The 26,676-nt window shown below is 54.9% G+C and overlaps 2 protein-coding genes across 9 annotated transcripts; both read left to right on the forward strand.

Annotated features, from left to right (window-relative positions):
- Window positions 1-3,261: 3,261 nt before the first annotated feature.
- Window positions 3,262-19,506, forward strand: ADAM33 (ADAM metallopeptidase domain 33). Of its 8 annotated transcripts, none has more exons than XM_070802143.1 (22): window positions 3,262-3,417; window positions 5,642-5,721; window positions 8,007-8,083; window positions 10,509-10,587; window positions 10,814-10,890; window positions 10,978-11,167; window positions 11,410-11,475; window positions 11,563-11,634; window positions 11,794-11,960; window positions 12,044-12,128; window positions 12,216-12,358; window positions 12,862-13,039; window positions 13,152-13,247; window positions 13,463-13,658; window positions 13,803-13,911; window positions 13,993-14,191; window positions 14,284-14,361; window positions 14,445-14,553; window positions 14,643-14,790; window positions 16,009-16,100; window positions 16,283-16,357; window positions 16,599-19,506. In XM_070802143.1, the coding sequence occupies exons 1-21, from the start codon at window positions 3,318-3,320 to the stop codon at window positions 16,318-16,320; spliced, it is 2,379 nt and encodes a 792-aa protein (XP_070658244.1). In that variant the 5' UTR covers window positions 3,262-3,317; the 3' UTR covers window positions 16,321-16,357; window positions 16,599-19,506. The 8 variants fall into 8 exon arrangements, with proteins under 8 accessions (XP_070658244.1, XP_019827494.2, XP_070658245.1 ...); XM_019971935.2 differs by having other exon boundaries at window positions 13,152-13,241; window positions 16,596-19,506; XM_070802144.1 differs by having other exon boundaries at window positions 10,512-10,587; window positions 16,596-19,506.
- Window positions 19,507-19,771: 265 nt separating this feature from the next.
- On the forward strand, window positions 19,772-24,000 carry GFRA4 (GDNF family receptor alpha 4). The gene is made up of 7 exons (XM_070800659.1): window positions 19,772-19,817; window positions 21,793-21,964; window positions 22,073-22,468; window positions 22,571-22,680; window positions 22,761-22,895; window positions 23,464-23,555; window positions 23,716-24,000. The coding sequence occupies exons 1-7, from the start codon at window positions 19,772-19,774 to the stop codon at window positions 23,794-23,796; spliced, it is 1,032 nt and encodes a 343-aa protein (XP_070656760.1). The 3' UTR covers window positions 23,797-24,000.
- The last annotated feature ends 2,676 nt before the right edge of the window (window positions 24,001-26,676 follow it).

Genomic DNA, 26,676 nt, shown 5'->3' on the forward strand with positions numbered 1-26,676 from the left:
GAATAAATATTCAACCTGACTCATAAGACAAAATGGAAATGAAGACTCCATTTTCACTTGCAGACTAGCAAATATCATATCAATAAAGTCTTGATAACTGTGTTGGGAAGGCTGTAGGAAAATGAGCACCCCAGATGCAATTGTAAACTGGTACAAATCGGAGGGCAGCTTAACTCTATCTGCCCAAATAACAAGAGCACATATCTTTTGACCCAGAAATCCTGCTTATAGGAAATCATCTCACAAATGAATGTCTGTATGAAACTATCCACTACAGCATTGTTTGTAAGATCAAGGGATTGGAAACCATTTATATGCCCAAGAGGAGACTATGAATAAATGACATCATTTAACTATTAAAACTAATGTAGATTTTAGCCATTAGAATGGCTAAAATTTTAAAGGTGGACCAACACTGAAGTGTTGGTGAGGATATAAAAAACTCTGACACATTGCTGGTGGGACTGTAAAATGGTACAGGTACTTTGGAGAATAGCTTCTTTAAAAAAGTAAACATGCCTTTTACTGTATGACCTTTCAATTGCACTTCTGGGTATTTACAGGTGAGAAATGAAACATGTTCATATAAAGACTTACACAGCAATTTGTGGCAGCTGTATTTAGAAGAATCCAAACTGGAAAAGAACCCAAATGCCTATCTGGAGAATAGAGAAACCACGCTTCCCTCATACCACAGAACACGCTCAGTACTACAAAAGAGCAAATTACTGCTAGAAAACAACGTAAATGAAAAAAAAAAAAAGAAAACAACGTAAATGAATCTCATATGCAGAGATGGGAGGAAACCAGACACAAAAGAGTACATGCTTGGTGATTCTACTTGTTTGAGGTTCTAGAATAAGTAAATCTATAGACAGAAAGTTTATCAGTGGTTGCTTGGGGTTAGGAGTTGGGGAGAGACTGACTGGGAAGTCAGTCAGTTCAGTCGCTCAGTCGCAACTCTGCGATCCCATAGACTGCAGCACGCCAGGCCTCCTTGTCCATCACCAACTCCTGGAGTTTACCCAAACTCATGTCCATTGAGTCAGTGATGCCATCCAACCATCTCATCCTCTGTCATCCCCTTCTCCTCCAGCCTTCAATCTTTCCCAGCATCAGGGTCTTTTCAAATGAGTCACTTCTTTGCATCAGGTGAACAAAGTATTGGAGTTTCAGCTTCAGCATCAGTCCTTCCAGTGAATATTCAGGACTGATTCTCTTTAGGATGGATTGGTTGGATCTCCTTGCTGTCCAAGGGACTCTCAAGAGTCTTCTCCAACAATTCTTCTGCGCTCAACTTTCTTTATAGTCCAACTCTCACATCCATATATGACTACTAGAAAAACCATAGCCTTGACTAGATGGACCTTTGTTGGCACGTAATGTCTCTGCTTTTTAATATGTTGTCTAGGTTGGTCATAACTTTTCTTCCAAGGAATAAGCGTCTTTTAATTTCATGGTTGCAGTCACCATCTGCAGTGATTTTGGACCCCCCCAAAATAAAGTCTGTCACTGTTTCCCCTGTTTCCCCATCTATTTGCCATGAAGTGAGTTCTGGATGCCATGGTCTTAGTTTTCTGAATGTTGAGCTTTAAGCCAACTTTTTCACTCTCCTCTTTCACTTTCATCAAGAGGCTCTTTAGTTCTTCTTCACTTTCTGCCATAGGGTGGTATCATCTGCATATCTGTTATTGACTGTGAAGAGGCACAGGGAAATTATTTGGGGGTGATGGAAATGTTCTATCTAGACTGTGGAAGTGAAGACACAGGTATATAAAGTTATCAAAACTCATCTAACTGTACACTTAAAATAAGTGTATTTTTATTGCATGTAATAATGTTAATTTTAAAATCCAAAGTATTAATAATAGAATAGTAGTAATAATCATAAGAATACTGTTGATGTGGACTTCCCTGGCAGTCCAGTTCCTAAGACTCCCCACTTCCACTGCAGGGGGCACGGGGGTTCCATCCCTGGTCAGGAACTAAGATCCCATGTGCTGCCGCAGTATGGCTGCTCTCTCCTCCTCTGGCAAAAAAAAACAAAAAACAAAAAAACAAACTAGTGTTAATGAGATCTCTGATAAGAAGGATATTCAAGGCATATAAATTGGGGGGGGAAAGATGCAAAAAATGTTTAAAAAGAGAGGAAAAAATGTTTGTATTGTCTTGGACACACAGTAAAATAATCAAAAAACCTATACAAGAAGGTAATAATAGCTTTCTGTTGGAGGGATGTAGTCTGAGAGGATGTGCTGTTCCCTGTACTTCCCACCATAACTTCTTGATGTTTGAATCAGACCAGCATAGGTTACCCGCCCCACTGCAACTCTTACTAGCTGAATTTTGAATTCTTGAAAACAATACATTTGCTTGGAAGTTAACATTCCTCGCTATCAGAACACATGCTACTCCCTATCCAAATTCACTACTCAGTAAACAAACTTTTTAAAACAAGAAGCAAATGTTAACGAGGCCCAAAGGATCCCCCACGTGTGGGAGTCTACGGCTTTGTGCCATTCTTCGCGCCCTGCCCGCCTCCCCACCCCCATCTGCCACCACCGGGGATACAGGCCTGCCCCACTCTCCGCCCGCCCGCCCTGCTGCCTTGTCTGTGCGGCCAGGGAACCCCAGGCCCGGGGCCTCCACTAGTCCAGCCTCCACCCGCGCGCCTCGGCGGGGAGGGGCTGGGGGCCCTGTAGCGCAGAGGTTAGCTTGGGGCCGTGGCCGCACCTGCCCGTCGCGGTCACCCGGGCCTCCCTTCTCTTAGAGGCCGCCAGTCTCTCACCTGGGCAACTCTGGGCAGGACTGGTGGCAAGGTGAGGACTAAGGTCGGCCCCGAGAGACTACGGAGGAGGGCGCTTCTCGGGCAGACCCGAGCAGCCACAGGTGGCCCCTCGCACTGTCCCTGCTTCCCTGCTCGGGTCCCCAGAAGCCCTTCTTGGGGGTCCCTGCCCCATCTCACTTCCCATCCCCACGAGTAGGGGGCCCTCTGAGACCTAACCTGCGGGTCGGCTCTGGAGGGTCTCCCAAAGTGGTGGCGGGGTGGGGGGGGGGGGGCGCAGAGATTCCCACCCCTGCCCCTCCAAGCTCTAGGGGCATGGATCTGGCTCCCCGAGGGCACACGCCGCCGGCCTGGGGTCAGGACGGATGGGCGGCGGGGCAGGCGGGGCTCCGCGCGGGGTCCTGCGAGGAGCGGGTGCGAGCCGCGGGTGCGAGCCGGAGGGCCGGCTGTACAGGGCGTGGGTCGGCGGCGATCCAGCGGGGGTGGAGCCGGGAGCCGGGAGCCGCAGCGACGACGCTGGGCGCTCAGAGCTATGCGTCCGGGGTCTCGGAGAGCTCGAGGGTCGCCCACGTGGGGGCTGCTGCTGCTACTGGGCCTACCGTGGCCTGTGTGGGGGACGAAGGAGTTTCAAGGTGAGTGGGAGTTCCCCCCACAGGGTCGGGCGAGGCACTGTCGGGATGGAGGTTCAGAAATCCCCGGGAATCCCGCGGGCCAGGAGGACAGGCCCTGGGGAGGGTTTGGGAAAGTCTCCGCAGGAATTGCCCAGGGGCTTTCACCTGTAGTTGGGCAGACCTCTCGCCCAATCTTCCACACTCTTCCCAGACGCCCTGTGCCAATAGTTAAGCAGAGTGGCAGGGCCCCTTCCCCTCTGAGTAGCGGCTCAGCAGCCCCAAGCCCCTCTGGATTCTCTGCTCTTGCCCATCTGCCAGTGTGAAGGTCCCTGGACCTCCATTTCTTAGGGTTCAGCGGGCCTCGGTCCTCCAGGAAGCCCCAGACCACTGGGGCCCTGGAGTCAGTCCCTGCTGCGGCCTCACACTAAGGGGCTAGCTGTGGCCTCCACACTCCTGCATCAGCCCATGTTCACTGCCTCATCCCCGGGCTCTGGGGCAGTGTGTATATTGTTTATACTGTTGCCTTGTTTGGTTAGATAGCAACTGCTTCAGACAGATGGTGCCTGATAGAAGGGCCCTGAGGGAAGGCTCTAGCTCTGTCTCTTCTCAGAGTGACCCCTCCAAACTCTCTTCGAGATGGGGTTGACAAAAATATCTCCTGTGCATCAAGTGCCTGACCGGGGTGGGGGGGGGGGGCAGGAAGGGCAGGGCAGCCTGGTGGCAGTGGGTTCCAGAGCACTGTGCAGGGTGTCACAGTGAGGGGCACAGGGCTAGGATCCTGCTGTGTTCTGGGATGTGCATGGGGAGGGACAACAGCCCTCAGGCCTTTGGGAATGGTCCACAGGCATTCCAGCGGTCCTTCTTCAGCCTGAGGTCTGGGGATGATGAAGGAACCCCTGGGAGGAATGAAGAGGGGCTCTATGCTCCCCAACACCACACTGACTCCTCTGTTTCCACTCCCTTCCACCTAGTCACCACCGTTCCATCTCTGCCTCCTTGCCCCCATCAAGGTACCAATGGCCAGTGTGTGTGCGCAGGGCCAGGAAAGAACTCCCAACCCACACTCACACGTGCACACCTTCCCCTCTGCACCTTGGGAAGCCCAGGGCCAGTTGGATCTAGTTAAATCCTCTCTGGCCTGAGACCCCCACAGTGGCTCCCATACATGCACTCAGACCCCGCCCTGCACTAGCCCTTAAGCCTCCATTCCAAGGCCCTGCACCTCCCTACCCCCACCCCATCTCCTTAATGGCAACTGCTGATCCACTCAAGGAGGACTTGGCAGAGGAGACTTCCTGGAGCTGCTGCTTCCCAGGTCTTTGATGATGGGGTCTAGAGGAGAAGATGGAGGAGAAAGGAGTTGAGGTGGCCTGGAAGGAGCTGAGCCACTTCCACAGGCAGCCATCTCAGCCTGATCAGCACTGGGGACAGGGCTGGGGGATGGGTGTTGGGGAGAGGTCAGTTCTGGGAGCTACGCTTCCCCAGGGACTGAGTGCCAGAGGAGCAGGAAGGTTGCCTGCAAGGTCTGGGCAGCCTAAGGTCTGATTCCTTCAGGGCGGGTGTGGGTGTGGTGAGAGTTTCTGGGGCTCACTAGGGAGGACTGGGAGCATTCCAGGGGAGCATTCCAGGCGCCTTCTGAGTAATGCTTGGCTCCTAGAGCCCCCTTAAGCATTCCCAGCCTGGGAGCACTCAGGCTCTGACTCCAAAACCACCCCATCCCCGCCCCCCTCCACAAAGGGGGCTTCTGGGCCAGGGTCCCTGGAAGCCCTGCCCCTAGCACAAAACCACAGGGGAAGCTCTGGGCAACATCTGGTTGTTGTTTTTCTCAGATGGTGGCAGAAAAACAGGCCTCCTCTCTTCACATATTTCTCACCATAAAAGCATTTGCTGCCCCACCTAAAAATACCCGAAGCTGCCTCCCATTTCCTTTACCCTCTGTTTTGGGGGCCTTGGTCTCTTCCTGGTGATCTTTGATTCCCGTTTTCCCCTCCCAAGGTCATTAGAGCTCCCGAGTACCCAGCTGAGTTGTTCTTCCCAGACTCCTCTCTCTTCTGCCTCCCTGGCAGCCCCTGGGTTCCAAGGATGCCCTATGGGTAGTCACCCTTCTCCAGGCTAAACCTTTGAGTATTGAAGATGAAGTGTCCTGTTCCTGCCTGCTGACATCCTCTGACTCTGTCCCTGTGTTGTCTCCAACTTCCCTCTGTCCCTCAGCTCCCTCTTACCCTGTGCTCTGTCCTCACCCCAGGAAACAGCCTTGGAAAGCCAGTCATTCTGCATTGGAGCCTAGATGGACGACCCCAGCGCATGGTCACCCTGGAGGAGCCGGTCAGTGCCAGACCATCCCTTCCCATGTAGAGGCCGAGTCTCTTGGCCCCTTTGCCCCTCCCCAGATTTCAGCATGGCAGTTTTGCTAGGGCCCCTAGATTCCCAGAGTCCTTTAGGCCCCTCCCCAAAGGTTTGGCAGGTCGGGGTGGGAGACATCCAGATGGAGAGAGGATTCACACATGGAAGTCATTTTCCAGTTTCCTCTCCCCCACCTCCTCCTTAACCCTCTCTTTCCAGTATTATTCAGGCCACCCCCACCCCATCAGGCAGAGGTGGAGCCAGAGTTTGTGGGGCCTAAAGTTTTTCAGGGACCTTTTAAAGAAAACACCAACATATCTTCCTTTTGCAAAGTGACACTGGATGCGTTGCTGTCCTCACCAGGACCCTGTCATTTAGGGACCTGAAACGTCAACCTCACTGACTCATGCAGGATCTACTTCCCCTTAGATGCAAGTCCACCCTGTTTTGTTTCTTGTGGATGCTCTACCTCAGTCTCCTCCCAATGGTCATCCATCACACACTTCCAGAATAACCTTGTCCCCATCTGTATGTGCCGCACCGCTGTGCTGCGCAGTGCCCAGCATCCTTGGTATGCCCATTTCACAGAGGGGCAGACTGAGGCCCAGAAAACTTGGAGAAACTGCTCAAGGTCACACAGCTCTTTAATCCATAAGCCTGAGACCTGCTAAGGTCTGAAAAACTTCAAACATTGGCCAATGTCTCCCATGCCTTGAGAGGCTATTCATCCTGAATTATCAGGAGAGGACAACCCAGTGTCCAAGCCTGCAAGGAAGAAGGCAGAAGAGCACTGCCATGAAGGGCAGGGCACCCCCAGGCCCAGCACCTCTCAATCTAGGGCCCTCCCTGGGTCCCCCAGACCCTCAGGGCCTCAATCCAAGTGGTCAGCATGGTGCTGGCCTGAGATTTGAGACTGTTCCTCACATGCTGGGGCCAGCCTGACTGTAGACCTCCTTCTGGGCCTGGCCTGGGTTGTGACCGAACAGGAGGGGAATGCCAGAGGGGCTTTGCTTTCCCCACTGTCTCTGTCCCTGGGAAGCCTGCCAAGATGAGGACAGCAGACAGCGTGGCAGGGAGTCATGTCCTTGAGGCAGGGAACACCTACATTTCAGGTTGGAGGTGGAGTGCATGGTGAGGGGTAGGGTCACCGGAGGGGGAGAAATGAGGACAGCGGGGCCACAGAGAACAGAAAGAGGGATGGGAGTGGGGCAAGGGATGCTTTCCAGCTGGACTGCCTCCTGTCCCCGCGCAGACCTTTCTCCATAAAGCAAGTGGCATTCCGGCCACATGAGCTCATGCTGGCGGCACAGGGGTGGGGGTGGGGGGCTTTAGGCTTGGGGAAGGGACTATTTGCTCCCCACCTGCAGAGGAAGGGCCCCCCCAACAAGACTCTGAGCCTCTTGGCCTGAAGCCCAGGACAGTGCATTGTGGGATAAAAGGGAAGGGCCAGCATTCCAAAGACGTAGCCGCTCTTCAGGAGGCTCCCAGCTCGCTCCAACTCTGGGCCCCCAGCCAGGCTGAGTGGACAAAGCGGGGCAGATGGGGTACTCCCGCAGGGTGGAAGCAGCAAAGAAGGTAGGCGGAAGGAGAGATGGACAGGCTGGCCCCAGACTCACCCTCCTGACATCTAGCCAAGAAGAAAGCCAGTGTTTTTCTCTTGGCCTGGGTTGTGGGTCAGTGTTTACATTTCAAGCTCAGGGAAGCAGGTGTGAGGTGAGCCTGCTAGGGGTGTAGGCAAATTTGGTGGCGGGTGGGGGGTGGGGGGTGGGGGGAGGAGTTTGTCAGCTTTGGAGGTGGAGGTGCTAAGTCTGAATCCTACAGGGAGTGAAAGGAGAGGTTGTGAGGAGGCCCAAACCGTGGCTACCCCATTCTCCAGCATCAACATCTTCAGGACCGCACTGTCCTCCCTGCATAGAGGGAGCCTTCTGGGCATGAAAAAGGAGGGAAGGCCAGAAGAGCCCAGGGCCCTCAGGCAAGGAATGGCATCTTTCCAAGACCCTTCGTCTCTCCAGGGAGGATACGGAGTGAAACTAGAAGGCTCTGTCGAATGGCTGCTGTTAGAACAGACATTCTGAGTTTGGGGACATCTTTGCATGTTCGCAGCCCACACCCATCCGCACCCACCAGGCAAGGGGAGGTCTTCTGCCCTGTGCCTCTGCGCTTTCCCCGTGAACTCCCTTGTCAGGTACCTCTGTATTCCTCCTGCTCCTTGGCAGGCAGAGGGCCTGGATGCCCATCCTCTCAGCCCTATACTCCTTCTTGCCCAGGTCCCAAAGCTACAAGTGAGGCTGGTGGCCTTGGAGGCTGAAGGTCAGGAGCTCCTGCTAGAGCTGGAGAAGAATCAGTGAGTACCAGGCTGGGGAAAGAGCTGGGAGCCAAGAACAGCCCCCGTCTCTGGGGAAGGATCACTGCTGGGGGCAGGGACGGATGGGAACCGCAGAGGGAGGCTGGATGGGGTGAGAGCCCCAGAGGAGGAGGTGCAGGTTACAGGGAGAGTCAATGTTAGTCTCGACTGGCTCCCTCGAGACTGAAATGGGTTACTGAGGCTGGATTCGCTGTAGGGCATATCTCTCATCCCAGCCCCAGGAACATCTTGTCAGCTTCCTGCCACGAATGAGTGAATATCACCTGCTGGGTGCTCACAGAGTGTGCTGAGTCGAAAGAGAATCCAAGACGGATTCCAAGAATGGGCAGGTGGTCCAGAAGGCGGGAATGCCAGGCACAAAAGTACAGTGACTACAAAGGTCAAGGCACGATCAGCAGGTAGCAGTTTGTCTGGCTTGCCTGGGGAGTCTCCTTCTATAGGGAAGGGAGCAAAAAGAAACAAATTTGGGGAGTCCTAGTAGGGCCAGATTACAGAAGGCCATTTTGGTGCTGAATGTCCAGGATAGTGCAAAGCCAAAGATTTTGAGCTGGTGAATGAACAAGCAGAGCCGGGCTGGGCGAGGTGAGTGTCTAAGATGGAGAGTGGGTTCTTGAAACCATCTAGATTGTATTATCGACATCTCTCATTTATCAAGTGCTTGTTTCATCACAGGCACTGTTCTAAGCATCCTACATACACATTTTTTATTCTCCCCCATGCACTGAAAACAAACTCAGGTTCCACCATGCCTAACTATAGTTTTCTGGGGTTCAATATCCCCATGTGTTAAAAGAGACGATCACATCACCTCCTCCCTAGGTTTGAGTGTGTGGGTGGAGTCGGGGAGCAAAGCTGGAGGAGGGGGAAAGACTGGAGAGTGAAGACACAGGCATCACAAGTCTTTGGGGGCAGTTTTGGGGCAAAGAGGTCAAGGTGGAGAGGAATGAAGGATTTTCTTCAAAGAGAAATTGACTTACAGTTGATCCGTCTTGGTGGGAAGGATGCTGGTGAGGTGAAGCCTGAAGATGAAATCATTACTTGAGTGGGGTCTGGAGAAGGAGAGGAGGAAGATCCCTGCTCACATGGGCGGGATCTTCAGGTGTGATTTCTGTATCCTCTGGAAGTAGGGGGTGAGCCTCAGTGAAAGACAGCTGGGGAGATATGTAGGATCCGGGGGCCTGAGGAGATTTGAAGGAACTTTGAGTGGGAGGAGGTGCCCCAGAGCAAGGGTCCCCAACCTCTAGGATCTAATGCCTGATGATCTGAGATGGAGCTGATGTAATAATAAAGTGCACCATACATATAATGCACTTGAATCATCCCCACACCATCCCACCCCTACCAACCCCACCTCACTCCTGTCCATGGAAGAATTGTCCTCCATGAAACCGGTCCCTGGTGCCAGAAATGGTGGGGACTTCTGGGCTAAAGGTTTGTCCAGATATCCAACAAGGGTAGGCAGCAGGCAGGGCCACCTAAGGAGGCCACACTTCCTCGGCTCCAAGGTCCGCCTTCTCCGCAGTGTTTCCTGACTCCTCTCCTCCTGCCCGGTCTCTCTAATACCCCTGACCTGTGGATCCAGCTGCCTGCTACAGGTCCCATGAGAACCACAAACTTTCCCCTGTTCCTGCTCCTCTCTGATGCTCCCCACACTCCCATTTCCACATCTAAGCCATTTCCACATCTAAGCCATTACCAAAAGTAAAAGTTGCTCAGCCATGTCTGACTCTTCGGGACCCCATGGCCTATACAGTCGATGGAATTCTTGAGGCCAGAATACTGGAGTGGGTAGCCTTTCCCTTCTCCAGGGGATTTTCCCAACCCAGGGATCAAACCCAGGTCTCCTGGGCAGATTCTTTACCAACTGAGCTATGAGGGAAGCCCATATAAGACACACCTTGGCTGCTTCTTAAGTGCTAGCCCTGTGCCTCACTCATCAGTTCAGTTCAGTTGTTCAATTGTGTCTGACTCTTTGCGACCCCATGGACTGCATCACGCCAGGCCTCCCTGTCTATCACCAACTCCTGGAGTTTACTCAAACTCATGTCCATTGAGTTGGTGATGCCATCCAACCATCTCATCCTCTTCTCCCGCCTTCAGTCTTTCCCAGCATCAGGGGCTTTTCAAATGAGTCAGTTCTTCGCATCAGGTGGCCAAAGTATTGGCGTTTCAGCTTCAGCATCAGTCCTTCCAATGAATATTCAGGACTGATTTCCTTTAGGATGGACTGGTTGGATCTCCTTGGGACTCTCAAGAAGTCTTTTCCAACACCACAGTTCAAAAGCATCAAAAGTCATTACATTACTTTGCCTCACTCATAGAGCTACTCAATTAGCATTTAGGGAGGAAGACAGGGTGAGGTCTTAGGGCTGGATTAGGTAATTTCTGCAACACCCCCTCCCAGCAGGCTGCTGGCCCCAGGATACACAGAAACCCACTACAGCCCAGATGGGCGGCCGGTAGTGCTGTTCCCCAACCACAAGGTGAGATGCTTCCAAGGGCCCTGAGGACAGGGTGAGGAGTGCAGGGGAACACACCCCCCACCCCGCACCCCGCCCCGGCCCCCCGCTGAGGGCCTCTCCACCATTCCCCTCTTCTCCTCCTGTTCTAAGGAGAAGCTGGAGCTAGTCCCCCACCATGCTTTCTTTATTGCCCTCCACCCCACTTCAGCCCTGGCTGAGATTTGGGGCTGGGTCCTTTGCTCTCCAGGATCATTGCCACTACCATGGGCATGTGAGGGGCTTCCTGGACTCCTGGGTGATCCTCAGCATCTGCTCTGGGATGAGGTGAGGAGTTCTGGGGGAGGAGGCTGGACCTGGGGCTAGGGAAAGATGTCCCCTGACTGCCCTTCACTGCACCCCTTTGCACCCTAGGGGCCTGATCACACTCAGCAGCAATGCCAGCTATTATGTGCATCCCTCGCCAGCTGGGGACTCCAAGGACTTCTTGACCCATAGGATCTTCCGGGTGGAGCAGCTGTTCAGAGGGAAAGGAACCTGTGGCCACAGGGACCCAAAGGACAAAAGGGACACGATCAGCCTTTCGTGTGCCACCCAGATCAGGGTCAGGGGCATGGGCAGGGGTGGGAATGCAGTATCCAAAGCCCTTTACAATCAGAAGAGACAGGAACAGTGCAGCCCCAATTTAGGGCCTCCTGTCCTGATATTTTTATTTGGAAGCTGAAGGAACAAATTCTAGCAAAATATTTTAGAGTTAACTTTGTGCTCTCTGAGAACTGGGGTTGGTGGTCAGGGTTCAAGCCGGGCAGCCTGCCACTCAGGATCACCATTGCCACCCCCACCCAGGAGAGGCGGGAGTCCCTCCGGAGCCCGAGGTACCTGGAGCTGTACATAGTAGGGGACCACACCCTGGTGAGAGGAGCCCCAAGGGGGTTGGAGAGCCTGGTTGGGGTCAGTTCAGCCTGTCGTCACACCGCCGCCTTATCTCTGCCTCTCTAGTTTTTGACTCAGCACAGGAACTTGAACCACGCCAAACAGCGTCTTCTGGAGATCGCCAATTATGTGGATCAGGTTGGGTCGGCAGGGAGAGAGCCCTTCTGGGGGTGACTGAGAAGGGGCAGACTTGGAGATAGGGAGAGGGAACGGAGGGGAGAAATGAGAGGTGCTCCCATGGAGGAGCCCAGGCACCAAGGCGGTCCTCCGCTTCAGTCTGCTCCCCTGCGTCCGCAGATTCTCAGGACTTTGGACATTAAGGTGGTGCTGACCGGCCTGGAAGTGTGGACCGAGCAGGACCAGAGCCGCGTCACGCCAGACGCGAACGCCACGCTGTGGGCCTTCCTGCAGTGGCGCCGGGGGCTGTGGGCGCGGCAGCCACACGACTCTGCTCAGCTACTCACGTGGGTGCCACCTACCCCCACGCGGTCCCGGCTGGGCGGCTCGGACTCCCGGCCCGCCCGGTCATGCCGCGCTCCGCTCTCAGGGGCCAAGCTTTCCGGGGCGCCACAGTGGGCCTGGCACCCGTCGAGGGCATGTGCCTCGCGGAGAGCTCTGGAGGCGTGACGACAGTGAGCACCACCTGGTACTGAAGCGGGAGGAGAGGGGCTGGGGAGCCGCCCTCGCAGCCCCCAGTGAGCGTAGCCACGCCCTCCCAGGACCATTCGGAGTTCTCCATTGGTGCTGCTGCCACCATGGCCCACGAGATAGGCCACAGCCTCGGCCTCAGCCACGACCCCCACGGCTGCTGCGCGGAGGCGGCGGTGGAGCAGGGCGGCTGCGTGATGGCGGCGGCTACCGGGTATCCGCGCGCGGCCCGGGTGCGGGGGCGGAGTAGCGGGTGCGGGGCTGCAGGGCGGGACCTGGGCCTGCCTCTGCTGCCTTTCTGTGGGAGAAATGGTTACCCCTGTTTCTTCCGTGAAATCGGGATGATGGTAACAGTTCCCGCCCTAAAGCAGGCAAAGTGGATTCCCATGACGTGATAAATTATTTTCGGAACAACCTTTCGAGGTGACTCCAACCCCGGGAAGCGTGGCGCTGGGTCGGGATTTGACCCTGGGTCCTGGGCCGCTCGCCCTTGGCGTCACACCCTCCTGCCTCGCGCTCGCTGTGTGACTTTGCGCGAGTTACTTACCGTCTCTGGGTTCTGCCTCTAGAGAGTTCGAGCTGTCCGTCGCGCAGGCGGTGTCTGCGCATCTACTGGCTGCGTAGCCAAGCGCCAGTGTGCTGGGGGGGAGGGACTGGAGACACGGAGGGGTTGGCAGGGGTGCTCCCCGCACGCCCGACGCCCTCCCCCGTCCGTAGGCACCCGTTCCCTCGCGTGTTTAGCGCGTGCAGCCGCCGCCAGCTGCGCGCCTTCTTCCGAAAGGGAAGGGGCGCTTGCCTCTCCAACGCGCCGGACTCCGGGCTCCTGGTGCCGCAGGCGCGCTGCGGGAACGGCTTTGTAGAAAAGGGCGAGGAGTGCGATTGCGGCGCCGGCCAGGTGGGGTCCGCAAGACCAGCCCCGGGGGACCAAACTGGTTCCCGCTCGCCCCCTCCCCGGAGGTCTGATCGCTGCACCCTCACCTGGTCCCTCCTCGCCTTTCCGGCTCCAGGAGTGCCCCGACTCCTGCTGCCTTGCCCACAACTGCTCGCTGCGTGCGGGGGCCCAGTGCACCCACGGGGACTGCTGCGCACACTGCCTGGTGAGGGTATGGTGAGGGTATGGGAGGCTCCGGGGTGAGGGTTGGGGGCACTTGGGAGCCGGCCTGTTGGTCTTGGCTAATTGGCGCCCTTGGGTTCCCTTGTGGGTGCTAGCTCTGCTCTGTGCATGGGTTCTCCTGAACTTCCCCACCGGGCTGTCCCGTATCTCTGTTCGTTGTCTCTATGCCTCGCCACCTTGCCTTCACCCGGGTCACCTACGTAGCTGAAGCCGGCGGGCACGCCATGCCGCCCGGCTGCGGGTGACTGTGACCTCCCTGAATTCTGCACCGGAGCCTCCCCTTATTGCCCACCGGACATTTACCTACTGGACGGCTCGCCCTGTGCCAGAGGCCGCGGCTACTGTCGGGACGGCGCGTGTCCCACGCTGGAGCAGCAGTGCCAGCAGCTCTGGGGGCCTGGTGAGACCAGGAGCGCGCGCTCCGCTCCGATCCGCTGTTCTGCGCTGCTTGGTGCTCTAGGGGAGGTGGGCGGGGGTGGAAACTGAGGCAGAAGGGGCGTGGCTCCAGTCTGGGCTGTCCCCAGTCCCGCCCCTGCTTCCTCAGGCTCGCGCCCAGCCCCCGAGGCTTGCTTCCAGGTCGTGAACTCCGCGGGAGACGCCCAGGGGAACTGCGGCCAGCAGGGAGACGGCAACTTCGTACCCTGTGCGCGGAGGTGGGGAGCGGAGGGAAGGGAAGCTGGGGAAGAGGGTATGGAGAAACACCACGCGGTTTGACTACCTCTGCTTCTCCCTAGGGATGCGCAGTGTGGGAAACTGCAGTGCCAGGGCGGGGAACAGAGCGCACTGGTGCCACATGTGGTTCCGGTGGACTCCACTGTACACCTGGGCAGCCGCGAGGTGACTTGCAGGGGAGCTTCCATGCTGCCCGGTGCCCAGCTGGACCTGCCTGACTTGGGCCTGGTAGAGGCAGGCACCCAGTGTGGACCTAGAATGGTGAGCCCTGCCCACCCAGCCCCTCGCTACCACTTGAGTCCCATGGGTCAAAGCCTCAGTCCCCCTCACTGCCGTGCCCACACTGCCTATAGGTGTGCCAGGAAAGGCGCTGCCAGAACACTACTTTCCGAGAGCTGGAGCTCTGCCTGATGGCCTGCCATGGCCGCGGGGTGAGTGGCCTGAAAGGTGTGTGGGGGTTGACCCTGGGAGTCCCCAGTCTCGTGGGACCTTCCTTTTCTCTTTTCCTCTGCAGGTTTGCAATAGTAACCGTAACTGCCATTGTGCTCCAGGCTGGGCTCCGCCTTCGTGTGACAAGCCAGGGTTGGGTGGTAGTGTGGACAGCGGTCCTGTGCGGCCTCAAAGTGTGCCCACGGAGGGTGGGGGGAGGGAGGGCAGGCAGGGAGGAGCCACGTGGTGCACTCAGGACTCAGACGTAGCCTGTCCTCCGCAGACCCGGACGCCTTCACGCTGGCGATGATCCTTAGCTCTGTGCTGCCTCTGCTACCTGGGGCTGGCCTGGCCTGGTGCTGCTACCGGCGTCCGGGACTCTGTCTCCAGCAATGCTTCTGGGGCTCAAGGAGGGCTCTCATGTGCAGTGGGTAGGCACAGAGGTCTAAGGTTCTTCTCCTCATAGCTCTGCTGGACCTGGCGTAGCTGGGGTGGGGTCTGTTGCCTCAGGTGCAGAGAGGCAGGCAGAAGCAATGGAAAGAAGCCTTGAGCAGAAGGCCCCAGTGGTCTTCCAGTGAAGCCAAAGGTGTAGGTCCATGCAGGGCCCCCATGGCCCCCATTACTGTGGTTCAGTACCCCTTTTCCATGTCTCCTGTTTCTCCCACCAAGAGGCTGCTTTATCCTTGGCTTTACCCTGTTTTTCCACCAGCTCATAGCGCAACTCCTGCTCCACTGAGTAAGGCCTCTCCAGTTTCTCTTTCATGAACTTTCAGCCCTCTGACATTTCCTCTGCCAAAATCTCTGCTGTTACCCCCTTCAAGTTCCCAAATGCTGGGGCCAACACACCTTTCCTTTCCTTGTCACTGGGGAGCTATGGTGCTGGCTGCCTTGTGCCAAGGGTCTGCCCCTAACACAGAGCTCCATGACCTGGGATGAGGGCCACGTGATACCAAGTATTGTTAGTCTAGGGCAGCCTCCTCACTGGGTGCTGGGCAAGGCAGGCCCCCTTTGACCACCACTTTGTCCCCAAGTGGCCTTGGGGACATTCTGGGCAAAATGAGGGAGAGGGCATGGTTTGGACTGGAGATGGGAATACAGGGCATCCCAAACAGGAGCAGGGCACAGCTGAAAGGGCCTTGACACAATGAGTGTTGCCTGTGGGTCTGTGAGCAGAGAATCAAGGTGGTCAGAGCTTGGTGTATCATCACTGGGGGCTTACAGGAGGCAGTGACTACATGTCATCACCTGGTAAAGTATTGAGACTGTTGTTTCAAAGAGATATCAAAGTGGTAAGGCCCTAGAAGATGAGATTTGAGCAGCTGAGCATAACTCAGAGTCATCGAGGGCAGTAGGGTTACCCAATAGCGAGCACAGACATGGGTACCACTGGGAGAGGAAGTCCATCCCTCTTTGGGACCTGAGTAACATCAACATCTGGAAGATGTTCGGGTGTGCCAGAGTTTGGGGAAAATGTCAGGGTTGGAGAGAGAAAGTATCCAAGGCCCTGGGAAGCATAAGTCTCTAGGGTTCCCCTCAGGAGGGAGCAGGAAGCGAGCTGGGGAGAGTGGCCTGGGTGCAAGCCTCTACCGCAGGGAAGCAGCCCCAGGGTGCCATGTCACTGTCTAAGTCTCCTGGTCTCTTACGCCCAGATCCAAAGATGGCCCATGCAGAGGCCACCCTCTGGGCAGCATTCACCCAGTGGAGTTGCGCCTGACAGCCCCCCAGGAGTCCCAGCCTTTGGGTGAGTGAGGCACAGTAGGAGATGGGGAGGGAAGGGAAGGGATGGGCTCTTGTCTTCTCTTTCCAGCTGGGCCCCTCCTCTCCACCTAGCACCCAGTCACCTTGAGCCCTGTGCCCCACCCTGCACCAGGGACTCTTGCCACCTTTGTTCACAGCACTCTTCCCCCACCTGTTGCTTCCCAGACCTTGAGAACTCTGCTAGAACCCAACAGCCACCTTGAGAAGCCTGCTTCTCATAGTCCTGCTTGTACCCCTAAGGTAGGTGGGGCCCTCCCCCTCCCATAGTTCATTTATCCTCCTCTAGCCCCTCATCTCACAGTCCCTGACTCTGTTTTTGAACTTGTAAATTATGGAAATGAGACAGACCTTGTGGAGAAGCTGTTGTCTGAGGCCAGTTGGTGGAGGCCCTTGGGATGGGAGGAAGCAGTTCTATGGTTTTCCCTGAGGGAGGAGAAAGGGTCCCAGGCCTTCCCTGGAACCTCCACTTCATTCTCAGCAGGTAGAGTCCAAAAGCCAAGATCCTGTCTCTGGTAAAGTGACTCCTGACATAAGAAGACTTAAGGACAGGTGGCTACTGACTGCCACTCCAAGGAACTCGGACCCCCAGGGGAAGAGCCAGCAACTCAGCTGACTTTTTGCACCTTCAGTCAGCTTTGAAATTTCTTCTCTGAGTTACTGCCATACCACCTACTCCAAGACCCTGGAACCTCATCAGAATTTGCACAATGCTGTCCCCAGTCCTCAGGGTTGTAGGATCCTCTTAAAGTACACCTTCCAGCATAAGCAAGAATCCATCCGACCCAGGAGTGAAGGCCATGTAGTCACTGACCTCCCCTGTCACTAGGGGGTGCTAGGTCAGGCTGGGCACCCGGAGAGGCCTCTCTGTCCCAGGAGTTTGGTGGTGGTGTTCAGTCCTCCAGCCGCCTCTGACTCTTTGCAACCCCATGGACTGCAGCACCCCTGGCCTCGCTGTCCCTCACCACCTCCTGGAGTTTGCCCAAGCTCATGTCCATTGCATTGGTGATGCCCTCTTCTCCTGCCCTCGATCTTTCCCAGCATCAGGGACTTTTTCAATGAGTCATCTGTTCACATCAGATGATCAAAATACTGGAGCTTCAGCTTCAGCATCAGTCCTTCCGGTGAATATTCAGGATTGATCTCCCTTAAGATTGACTGGTTTGATCTCTTTGCAGTCCAAGGGTCTCTCAGGAGTCTTCTCCAACACCACAGTTTGAAGGCATCAATTCTTTGGCATTCTGCCTTCTTTATGGTCCAGCTCTCACAACCATACATGACCACTAGGAAGATCATAGCACTGACTATACAGACCTTTGTTGGCAGAGTAATGTCTCTGCTTTTCAACACTGTCTAGGTTTGTCATAGCTTTCCTGCCAAGAAGCAATCATCTTTCTGATTTCATGGCTGCAATCACCGTCCAGTTAAGTACAATGCAGTTTAGTTCAGTCACCTGAACAGAACTGTATAAAAGGAGTCTGTTACTCATACTTTATTCAGACCTGGCTCTTAGGAGGGCAGTGACTGCTGGGCCAGAAGCCTGGACTCCAAGGGCTCTACATTTCAGACAGAAGCCACTTCCCTGGAACCTGACCCCCCTGCAAAACAAACAAGATCCTTGGGACGTCCCTTTCTGTGTCCTGTTCTCTCTTGTCCCTCAGATGCATCCTCCACCCCACCCCATTCCTAGTCCTCAGGTGAGATTTTAGAGGAGCACGGGGCTGCTGCAGTCCCCTCACTTTGGATGTTAATCAACCCCTCCTTCATTCCATGGGAGGGAACAAAGGAAGCCATTTTGGAGAGGACTTCAAAGAAGTCAGAAGAAAGCCATGTTGCCCTTGGCCCTCGTGAGTCTTCTCTGTCTGTAAATTCAACACCATGGGACTCCCTGAGGGTGACAAAGGGTGGTGTCTGGAACCTCAGATGACAGCCAGGACCCAGAGATACTGGGCATAGGAAGGTGTTGCCTTGCTTGAATGATCCCTTGTCTCTACCTCTCCTGCCTCCCTTGAACACTCTCAGCAGCCATTTACTCTCTCCCCTTGCTTCATACAAGAGTTGCTTAGTGACCTTCTTTACCAGCTAGATATTGCTATATAACAAAACCACCCTAAACTTAGTAGCTTAAAACAATAATCAATTATGTGAGTTGGCAAATTAGGTTGAACTCAGCTGCTGGTTTGATTTGTCTCAACTCACCTCACTTATACATTTGCAGTCAACTGTTGGCCACTGCTTTTGGGGTTTGCTGGCTTTTGGGTAGCGGGGTGGGGAGAGTGGGCTCTGTGTCTCTCATTTTCCAGGAGTCTAGCCCAGGCTTGTTCACAAACAGCTGGGGAGGGTTCTAAGACAGCAGGAACATGATTAGAGTGAAACAAGGGAGGCACTTACCTTGGGCACAAAAAAAGTAATCAAGTAATATTTTAATGCAATATTTTGTAAAGATCAAAATTAATACAAAAGTCCATGATGAGCAAAATAACAGAATCAGTTACCAAACCAAGGCTTTTAGGAAACTGAAACAAACAAACAAAAAATCTATAGTTGTGATCTTGAGGCAAGTACCTCACTCACTGCCTCCTGCAGAAGAGCATGTGGAAGCTTGCCAGGCTTCCTGAGAGTCTATGACTGGCACATTTTACTTCCATAACATTCTGTTGGGCCAAGCAAGTCAAGGATTCCAGGGGTTGGGAGGTAAACTCCACCTACACTCCAGGGAGGGGCAGCAAAATCACATTTCAGAAAATGTGAAGAATTGGAAAATTTTTGCAATCACTCGCTGGCAGCAGAGTAGCAAGCCTCAAGGCTCAGGCCTTGATTTCATTCTACCAGCGAAAGGCGCTGAATGAGACTATTTACTAAAGCCCCCTCCTAGGCTCTCGATGGGATTCTGATTCATAGAGATGACAGAACAATAACACACAGAGGTTAGTGCCATTGAAAGACGTTTTTTATCGCTTACAGTTCCCTCGAGAAGGGGGTTGCCCACCGAGCAGAGTCAGATAGGGAAACACCCAGTTTGTAAAGAAAGACGGAGGAACTGCCAGATTGGAAGAAACTGAGGCAACACTGACCACTAAGTGCATCATGGGTTTCTGGATGGGATCTTGAAACAGACAAAGGATGTAAGTGGAAAGACTGGGGAAATGCAAAGGGATTTACAGTTAAGTGTCTTGTACCAACGTTAATTTCCTTGTTTTAATAATTGTACTATGGTCAGGTAAGATGGTGATGTTAGGGGAAACTGGTTTTCCCTTTACCATCTGAAGGGAAAAACACCAAAAACTGGTTTTATATCCTTCACCCAGAAGGATATAAAGGGAGCATTTTTGCAGTGTTGTAACTTTTCTGTAAGTCTAAATATCAGCTAATAAAAAGTTAAAATTATAAAAGGAGAAGAATTATGTTGTTTCATAAATTTAATAGTTTAGTATGGGAGAGACAAGGTCAAATGGCTCCCAGATCTATCTGAAGGTGCAGCCTGGGCGGGGACTCAGTGAGGGCAGGAATCATTTCCAATGCAAAGGCTCCTCCCACCAGAGGAATAGTCAGCAGGGACACCTAGGTTTCCATCACTGTGGGCCAGGGGCACTGGGAAGGAGGCGCCTGCTGACAGGGGCTCTGCCTGCAGCTGTCCCCTCCTGTTTGCTGCCCAGCATGGCCAGCTGCTTGGTACCCGCACTGCTGTTGCTACTGCTTCTAGGTGAGTGGCTGCCTCCCTCCAGACCTCTGAACCTTAGCTTCTCTGTCCCTGATCCTCCTCGATCCTCAAGAAAAAGGTGGGAGCACAAGAAGGTGATTCTAGGAAAAGCCAAAATGCAGGAAGAGGCACCAGTGAGACACCTGTGCCCGAGGTTTGAGGACACACACAGCACCCTGCCTCCAGCTTTTGGGCCCCGCAGAGCCATGGCTTCCCAAATCTCACCTTGGTAACTTTGCCCCAGGGACTTTCTTTTTCCTATTGCCTGCCCTCCCACCTGTTACCCTTCTCCCAGGCCCAGCCCTCCACCTTCAGTATTGCAACTTCACACTGATTCCTTGCCCTGCATCCTCAATGTCTCCATGCCATGCATCTGCTATTCCAACCACCTGGACTATCCCTCCCCAACTTGGGGCATCATGGAGGGAGGGGGTCACTTTAGCAGGTGGTGTAGGGTAGGGAGAATGGAGAAGGTGAAGGAGATCTTGGAGCTGAGATGTGCTGTTTTGAGGGGTGCTCCTGCTGGAGGGAAACAGGTACGCAAAGAACAGAAATGGCAGCAAGATCACAGGAGACACTAGGAGCTGATGTGTGCGGCTGAGGCCTGGGGATGTGAAGGCTTGGTTGGGAGAGAAGGGCAATGTTTGTCTGCTGCTCTGAAGTCCTGGAAGTACAGGAGGGAGCTTGGAGGTGGGGAGAGGAGAGAGAAAGGAAAGGCCAATGCCAGAGACGGCCCTGCTCCCAGATCTGAGGTAGGGAATACCCTACTACACACACAGACACTCGGAAATAAATGGGTGCTAAGCCAGGCTGGGAAACTTCCCTCAGACTTTGGGGCCAGAAGGCTTCTCATCTGAGGAAGTCTCCTGGAAGCAGAGAGAACAGAGGGGCAGGGGTAGCCTGGTTGGTGCTCTAGGGGGAAGGGACTGCCAAATTCCTCCAGAGACTCTAGCTTGGCTGGATTGATTTTTACTTTTTATTTAAAAATTTCATTTATTTTTGGTTGTGCTGGGTCTTTGTTGCCACGTGCAGGCCTTCTCCAGTTGCGGCGAGTAGGGGCTACTCTTCTCTTGCAGTGCACGGGCTCAGTAGTTGCGGCAGGTGCAATCTTTTCGGACCAGGGATCGAACCTGTGTACCCTGCACTGGCAGATGGATTCTTATCCACTGGACCACCAGAGAAGTCCCTGGCTGGATATAGATGCCCATGGCATTTAGTGCCCATGGCACTTCCAGACAAAGCTCACCCTCTGCCCAACAGACCCCTGGTATGTGACTGGGCTGTGCCAGGCACACTCTCTGTCCACAGTGGAGTGCCCTATGGCTAAGGACTAAGCCCCATGGCCTGCCATCTGGGACTTCTCTTGAATCCACACCCCGCAGCCAGGACTAAATGGCTCCAGTACCTGAGCCCTTGCCAGGAAGCCTTCTTTTACTTGGCTGGTGGAGAGGAGAGACGCCAGGGGGAAGCCAAAGTCCATCCAGATGGGGCAGCACCGGTTAGATCAGTAAGAAGGGAGCAGTAGAAGAGGATGGAGGGGGAAGATGCAGAGGCAGGAGGATGCTCTAGAGACGGACAAGAAAGAAGGGAACCAGAAAACTATAGGTCACTCGAAGGGTCTCCAAGGGAGAACGGAAAGGAGGGGCGTCTGACAAGTCAGGCGTCCCCGCATGTCAAAGAAAGGAAGAGGAGCAGCCACTGTGCTCAGTGCCACGTCTTGACATTAATTCTATTTTTATGATATATTTTTGGCTGCGCTGTGTCTTCCTTGCTGTGCCGGGAGCTTTCTCGAGTTGCCTTGGGCAGGCTTCTCTTATTGCGGAGCATAGGCTCTAATGCGCTCAGGAGCTCAGCAACTGCGGCTGCTCTGGGGCATGTGGGATCCTCCTAAACTCTGGACCTCGGTGCCATTTCTGATACGTCTCCATTAGCCAGGTCCCCAGAAGCCTTGCTGTTTTCCGTGTGAGGTGGGGCCCAGGACAATGGGAAGAATCTCAAGGACCCTTCTTTGGATTGGTGAGGGGTGGCGCCTGGGGAGGATGGGTCTCAGCTTTTGGGGGAGGCCACCCGGGCCCAGCCTCGACGCTCCGCATCCACCGCAGACGTGTGGCAGGAATGCCCAGAGGCCGTCGCTGCCCATCCCCGCAACGGTAGGCCAGTCAGTGCCAGTCGCTAACGCCTTTGGGTCACATTCTGCCCACCTCGAGTTTTGGGCACCCCGCATATTCTGAGGCCCTGACCCAGAGGCGGGGGTGAAGTGTGCGTGTAGGGCACGCCAACAACCGCAGCCTACCCGCCTCTCCAACAGGATCGCGGAGCTCTGTAGCACCGAATCCATGCGTGGACGCGGCCGACGCGTGCACCGCCGACGAGCGGTGCCATCGGCTGCGCACGGCGTACGTGGCGCAGTGCTTGGGTCGTGCCGCGCCGGGGGGCTGCCCCCGCGCCCGCTGCCGCCGCGCCCTGCGCCACTTCTTCGCCCGCGGGCCGCCCGCGCTTACCCACGCACTGCTCTTCTGCCCTTGCGGCGGCCCCGCGTGCGCAGAGCGCCGGCGCCAGACCTTCGTGCCCTCCTGCGCTTTCTCAGGGCCTGGCCGGGCGCCACCTTCCTGCCTCGGGCCCTTAGATGCCTGCGAGCACAGCCGGATCTGCAGGTGCCGGAGGAGGTGGAGTGGGGGGAGGGGGGAGAGGGGACGCGCGGGCGGGGGTCGGAGCCACTAGTCGCCCACTCACCGCCTTCCGGCCGCGCGGCGCAGGCCCCGCCTCCTGGCCTTCCAGGTCTCCTGCGCGACCACAGCCAGCAACCCTGACGGCTGCCTCCGAGACCAGGCCCCCAGCTGCCTGCGCGCCTACGCCGGCCTCGTGGGTATGCACCGCCCGCAGGGCATCTCCCGGGGATGCCTCCGCCAGGATGGGCCGATTACCCTGTTTTCGGGGTCTCACCAGGCACAGCCATCACGCCCAACTACGTGGACAACGCAAGCGCGCGCGTGGAGCCCTGGTGCGACTGCAGAGCCAGCGGAAATCGGCGTGAGGAGTGCGAAGTCTTCCGGGGGCTCTTTACGAGGAACCGCTGCTTGGGTGAGGAGTCCGGGAGGTGGGGGCGGAGGGGCGGAGGGACGGGGCCCCAGTCGGCCCTTACTGCCCCATCCCAAGCTGCCTGGCTGGCGGTGAGGAAACTGAAGTCCGTAGCGTAAGCCACGCAGGCCCACTTCCTTGCTTCTGCCACTTCTGAGGCGGTTCCATCCTCCAGGCACAGCCAACACCCGCCCCCCCCCGCCCCCATTAATAGTCTTGCCTTTCGAGTCTGAATAGCTGGATGGTTCGCTGACCAGTCTAGGAGTTAGGGAGTCTAAGTTTGAAGCCTAACCCTGCCACTTACTAGCTGAGAGTTAACTCCTCTAAGCCTTTTTGTGCTCATCTGTAAAATGGGGTGATAATTGTCATGCTTCCATAAGGAGAGAAGACTGCAGTTTGTAAGGCACTCTTAACTTAGCATCGTCCATCCTGAAAGCCTTGCAGACGTCCTCTCTTCCCATATCTGCCTGGGGAGGACCCATGCAGGATGCCAAGGGTCTCAGTTTGTCCTTGAGGATCTGGGCCCTGTGCTAGGTTTTCTCAGCCAAGCTCACCCTGCATCCCTCCATAGACAGTGCCATACAGACCTTTGACGGTGGGTGGCCCCCAATCCTACGTAACCAACTGGACTCCCACCAGGACCCTGAGCAGAGTCTCCTGCAGGTAGGTGCAGACAGGGGATGGTGAGCTGGCAGCCCCTGCACTGCCTCCTTCCATGGCAAGTGGGCCTAGATGGAGGCATGAATGCCCTGGGAGGGTTGGGGTGGCAGAGAGCAGAACTGGGCTTCTCTCTCAGGTCCACACTCTGCTCCCACCTGCCAAGGTGTCTACTGCAGATGCGCCCCTGGAGGAGAGCTCCCTGCTCTCCATGCTTCTTGTTCTGGCTCTCCAGTCCCTGTTCTGACTTGGACAGCAGACCTTGGACAACTGTCCCACCCTGCCTGGGATATTGGGCCTCGTTAGTGGCCTACTGCCCCACTGAAAAGGGACTGGCTTGTCTCCTAAGCTGGCCCACCACTCTTGCTCTACTGCTCTTTGCAGATCTGGACACTTTTTATGCTCTAAGGAGTACATCTGAACAGACTTGTAGGCAAAACTCCCTCTGGTACTCCAGCATTTTATGGTGTCCTCCTAGTTAGGCACCACCCATCATGATAAACACCTGCACACCATAACTAACGTTGGCAGATTGCTTCCTGTCCTCGATGTGTTGGACACCAACTTGAGTGAGAATCCAGTTCCCTGCGTTGCACTGGCCATGTAGCCATCTTCCCTGTGGTTCAGCCCAGCACTAGGACTGACATCCATAACTCAATAAACCCATGTGCACTGAGACCGGCCCTTTGTCATGTGATCTGTGTTCTGGGAGCCAGGGGACCGAGGTCAGCTGCAGGGTGTGCCACTGCTGGCCTCTGTGACCTTGGATGGCCTCGGAACCTCTCCAGACATCTTCTCAGGACCTGTGGATGCTGAACTGAGTCAACTATCAGCTCCGGTGCCGGGGATCTTGGCTACTTGTTTATTCTTTCATTCTCTACTAGTCATCAGATAAAGAAACTACATTTCCCTTGCAGTTAGGGGGTGGTTGGTGACACAGTTCTAGCCAGTGAGTGAAATTCACAGATAAGGCTTCCAGGAGAGCTCTTTAAAAAGGAACAGACTTCCTGACTGGGGCCCTTCAGCCTCTGGCCTCAGCTCGTCCCTCTTCTTGCCAACTTGGAGGCGATGCCTAGGAACATGGGCACCATCTTGGAAGAGGAACCACGTGACAGTGTGGCACACCAGCCCGTCTGCCTTCCTCTGGGCTGTACTCTGTGAGAAAAATGATGTGCCTAATTTGTTTAAACCGCTTATCCCCAGGTGTCTGTTATTTGCAGCTAAATATAGGCCCTGATCGGAGAAGGCAATGGCAACCCACTCCAGTACTCTTGCCTGGAAAATGCCATGGACAGAGGAGCCTGGTGGGCTGCAGTCCATGGGGTCACTGAGAGTCGGACACGACTGAGCGACTTCACTTTCACTTTCCTGCATTGGAGAAGGAATTGGCAACCCACTCCAGTGTTCTTGCCTGGAGAATCCCAGGGACAGGGGAGCCTGGTGGGCTGCCATCTATGGGGTCGCACAGAGTCGGACATGACTGCAGCGACTTAGCAGCAGCAGCATAGGCCCTGATTGACACACTTCCACCTATGGGGTGCCTAGGAGCCCTAGGATCGCCCGTTGTGCTCCCTTAGGGGAGCCCTCCACCTCAGTGCACGCAGAACCCTACCCTGGCAGACACTGGAAAGAATGGTGTTTTTTTTTTTTTTTTCCCCCTGAGTAATTGGTTTCTGTCCATGTGGAGAGTCAAATTCTTCCCTGGAGCAGAGGGAAGTTTATCACAAGGGTTTAATAAACAATGTGTGGCCAATGTGGACCCAGTGGATGCTAAGGGCATTGTGTTAAACTATAGTTCTGTGGAGGAGTTTTGGGAGGAGAGGGCAGAACTATGGGAGCAAGGTACTAAGCTTTCCACAAAAACTTGGGGACTCTTGATTATTGTCTGTGTCTCTGGGCTGCTCCATCTCAAACCTGGTTGGAATTTGGCAGGAGCCAGAAGATAGTTTGGAATGGAAGCTTTCGGTGCCTTGCTCAGCCCTCTCTGGGGCTAGTGCAACCCATCCCCGAGCTGCTTGGGATGTTGGCTGCTAACACAGCTCACAGCTGCCCACCTCTCTAGAAGAGACAGCCTGAAAGGCTACACTCTGTTCCCAGAGGTGGCCAGTGGCCAGTGACTGACTGAGGCAGGAGTTCAGAGGCCTGGCCTGTGTGCCTTGGGGGACAGCTGTATGTGCCGGCCATGCTTCAGAGTTCCCTGGGACTTTAGGCTGAGGCTGGATCCCAGCTGAGACCACATCCTAGTTTAGCTCCTTCTCCTGCCCACTCCTGCTCCCTCATGTAGAGGTTCCCTGAGGGCACTCCCTCCAATAAATCATGGTCTGAGAATCCCTGCCTTGGGCTCCATTTCTGGAGAACCTGACCAAAGACACAGGGGTTAGGTACAGACCACACTGAAGCCCAGGCCTGGGGCTGCCCTGACCAGAAAAAGAGCCACTGGCTCTGAGACTGTGTAGTTAGCAACTCATACCAAACCCACAGACACTACATGGGGCAGCTGTCAACCAGCCTCCCGCCTTCTGCCAGTACTCCCCTGGCTGGAACCAAACACAGCTCAAACTGGCTTGGGCTTCAGGCACAGCTGTCCCCAGGGGTTCAGATGATGTTGCTCCTGCTGATCTCTGCTCCACTCTGAAGCCAGACAGGCTCTCACCCAGGATGTTATCAGCAGCCCTGGATCTATGGTCTCTCCTTCTGCACTCTCAGCGGAGAAAAGCACTTCTCTTTCCCAGTATTTGTGGCCTAGAGAATTACATCAGTCCACCAAGATCACCCACCAAGAAGGGGTAGGACATTTTTTAATGGGAAAAAGGAGGGATGTTGGATGGAGCAAAGCTCAGAGTCTACCCTGTCACCACTTCATAAAGAAGGAATGTTCTCAGCTGCCTACACCTGTGTGGGAATGGACATCTGGAGCAGGGGCGGCTAGGCAAGTGAAAGTATTGCCTTGCCCTGTTTACCGCTGTTGTATGGTAGCCCAAGTGCAGATTAAATACCCACTAAGTGATTTGCTTTATGTGAGAGTGTGTTAAACTCTATTGAAAGTGTTAGTCGATCAGTCATATCTAACTCTTTGTGACCCCAGGAACTGTAGCCCGCCAGGCTCCTCTGTCCATGGAATTCTTCA

This window comes from Bos indicus, chromosome 13 (assembly GCF_029378745.1).
Source record: "Bos indicus isolate NIAB-ARS_2022 breed Sahiwal x Tharparkar chromosome 13, NIAB-ARS_B.indTharparkar_mat_pri_1.0, whole genome shotgun sequence".
NCBI lineage: Eukaryota > Metazoa > Chordata > Mammalia > Artiodactyla > Bovidae > Bos > Bos indicus.

What these genes read in the sequence shown, in the direction of transcription:
- ADAM33 (XM_070802143.1), top strand. Translation starts at nt 3,318, where the DNA reads ATGCGTCCGGGGTCTCGGAGAGCTCGAGGGTCGCCCACGTGGGGGCTG. An exon ending in GGGGACGAAGGAGTTTCAAG is followed by an intron (nt 3,418 to 5,641) that starts GTGAGTGGGAGT and finishes TCCTCACCCCAG; the next exon opens with GAAACAGCCTTGGAAAGCCA. An exon ending in CCAGCAGCTCTGGGGGCCTG is followed by an intron (nt 13,659 to 13,802) that starts GTGAGACCAGGA and finishes CTGCTTCCTCAG; the next exon opens with GCTCGCGCCCAGCCCCCGAG.
- GFRA4 (XM_070800659.1), top strand. Translation starts at nt 19,772, where the DNA reads ATGGCCAGCTGCTTGGTACCCGCACTGCTGTTGCTACTGCTTCTAG. An exon ending in CGCTGCCCATCCCCGCAACG is followed by an intron (nt 21,965 to 22,072) that starts GTAGGCCAGTCA and finishes GCGGGGGTGAAG; the next exon opens with TGTGCGTGTAGGGCACGCCA. An exon ending in TACGAGGAACCGCTGCTTGG is followed by an intron (nt 22,896 to 23,463) that starts GTGAGGAGTCCG and finishes ATCCCTCCATAG; the next exon opens with ACAGTGCCATACAGACCTTT.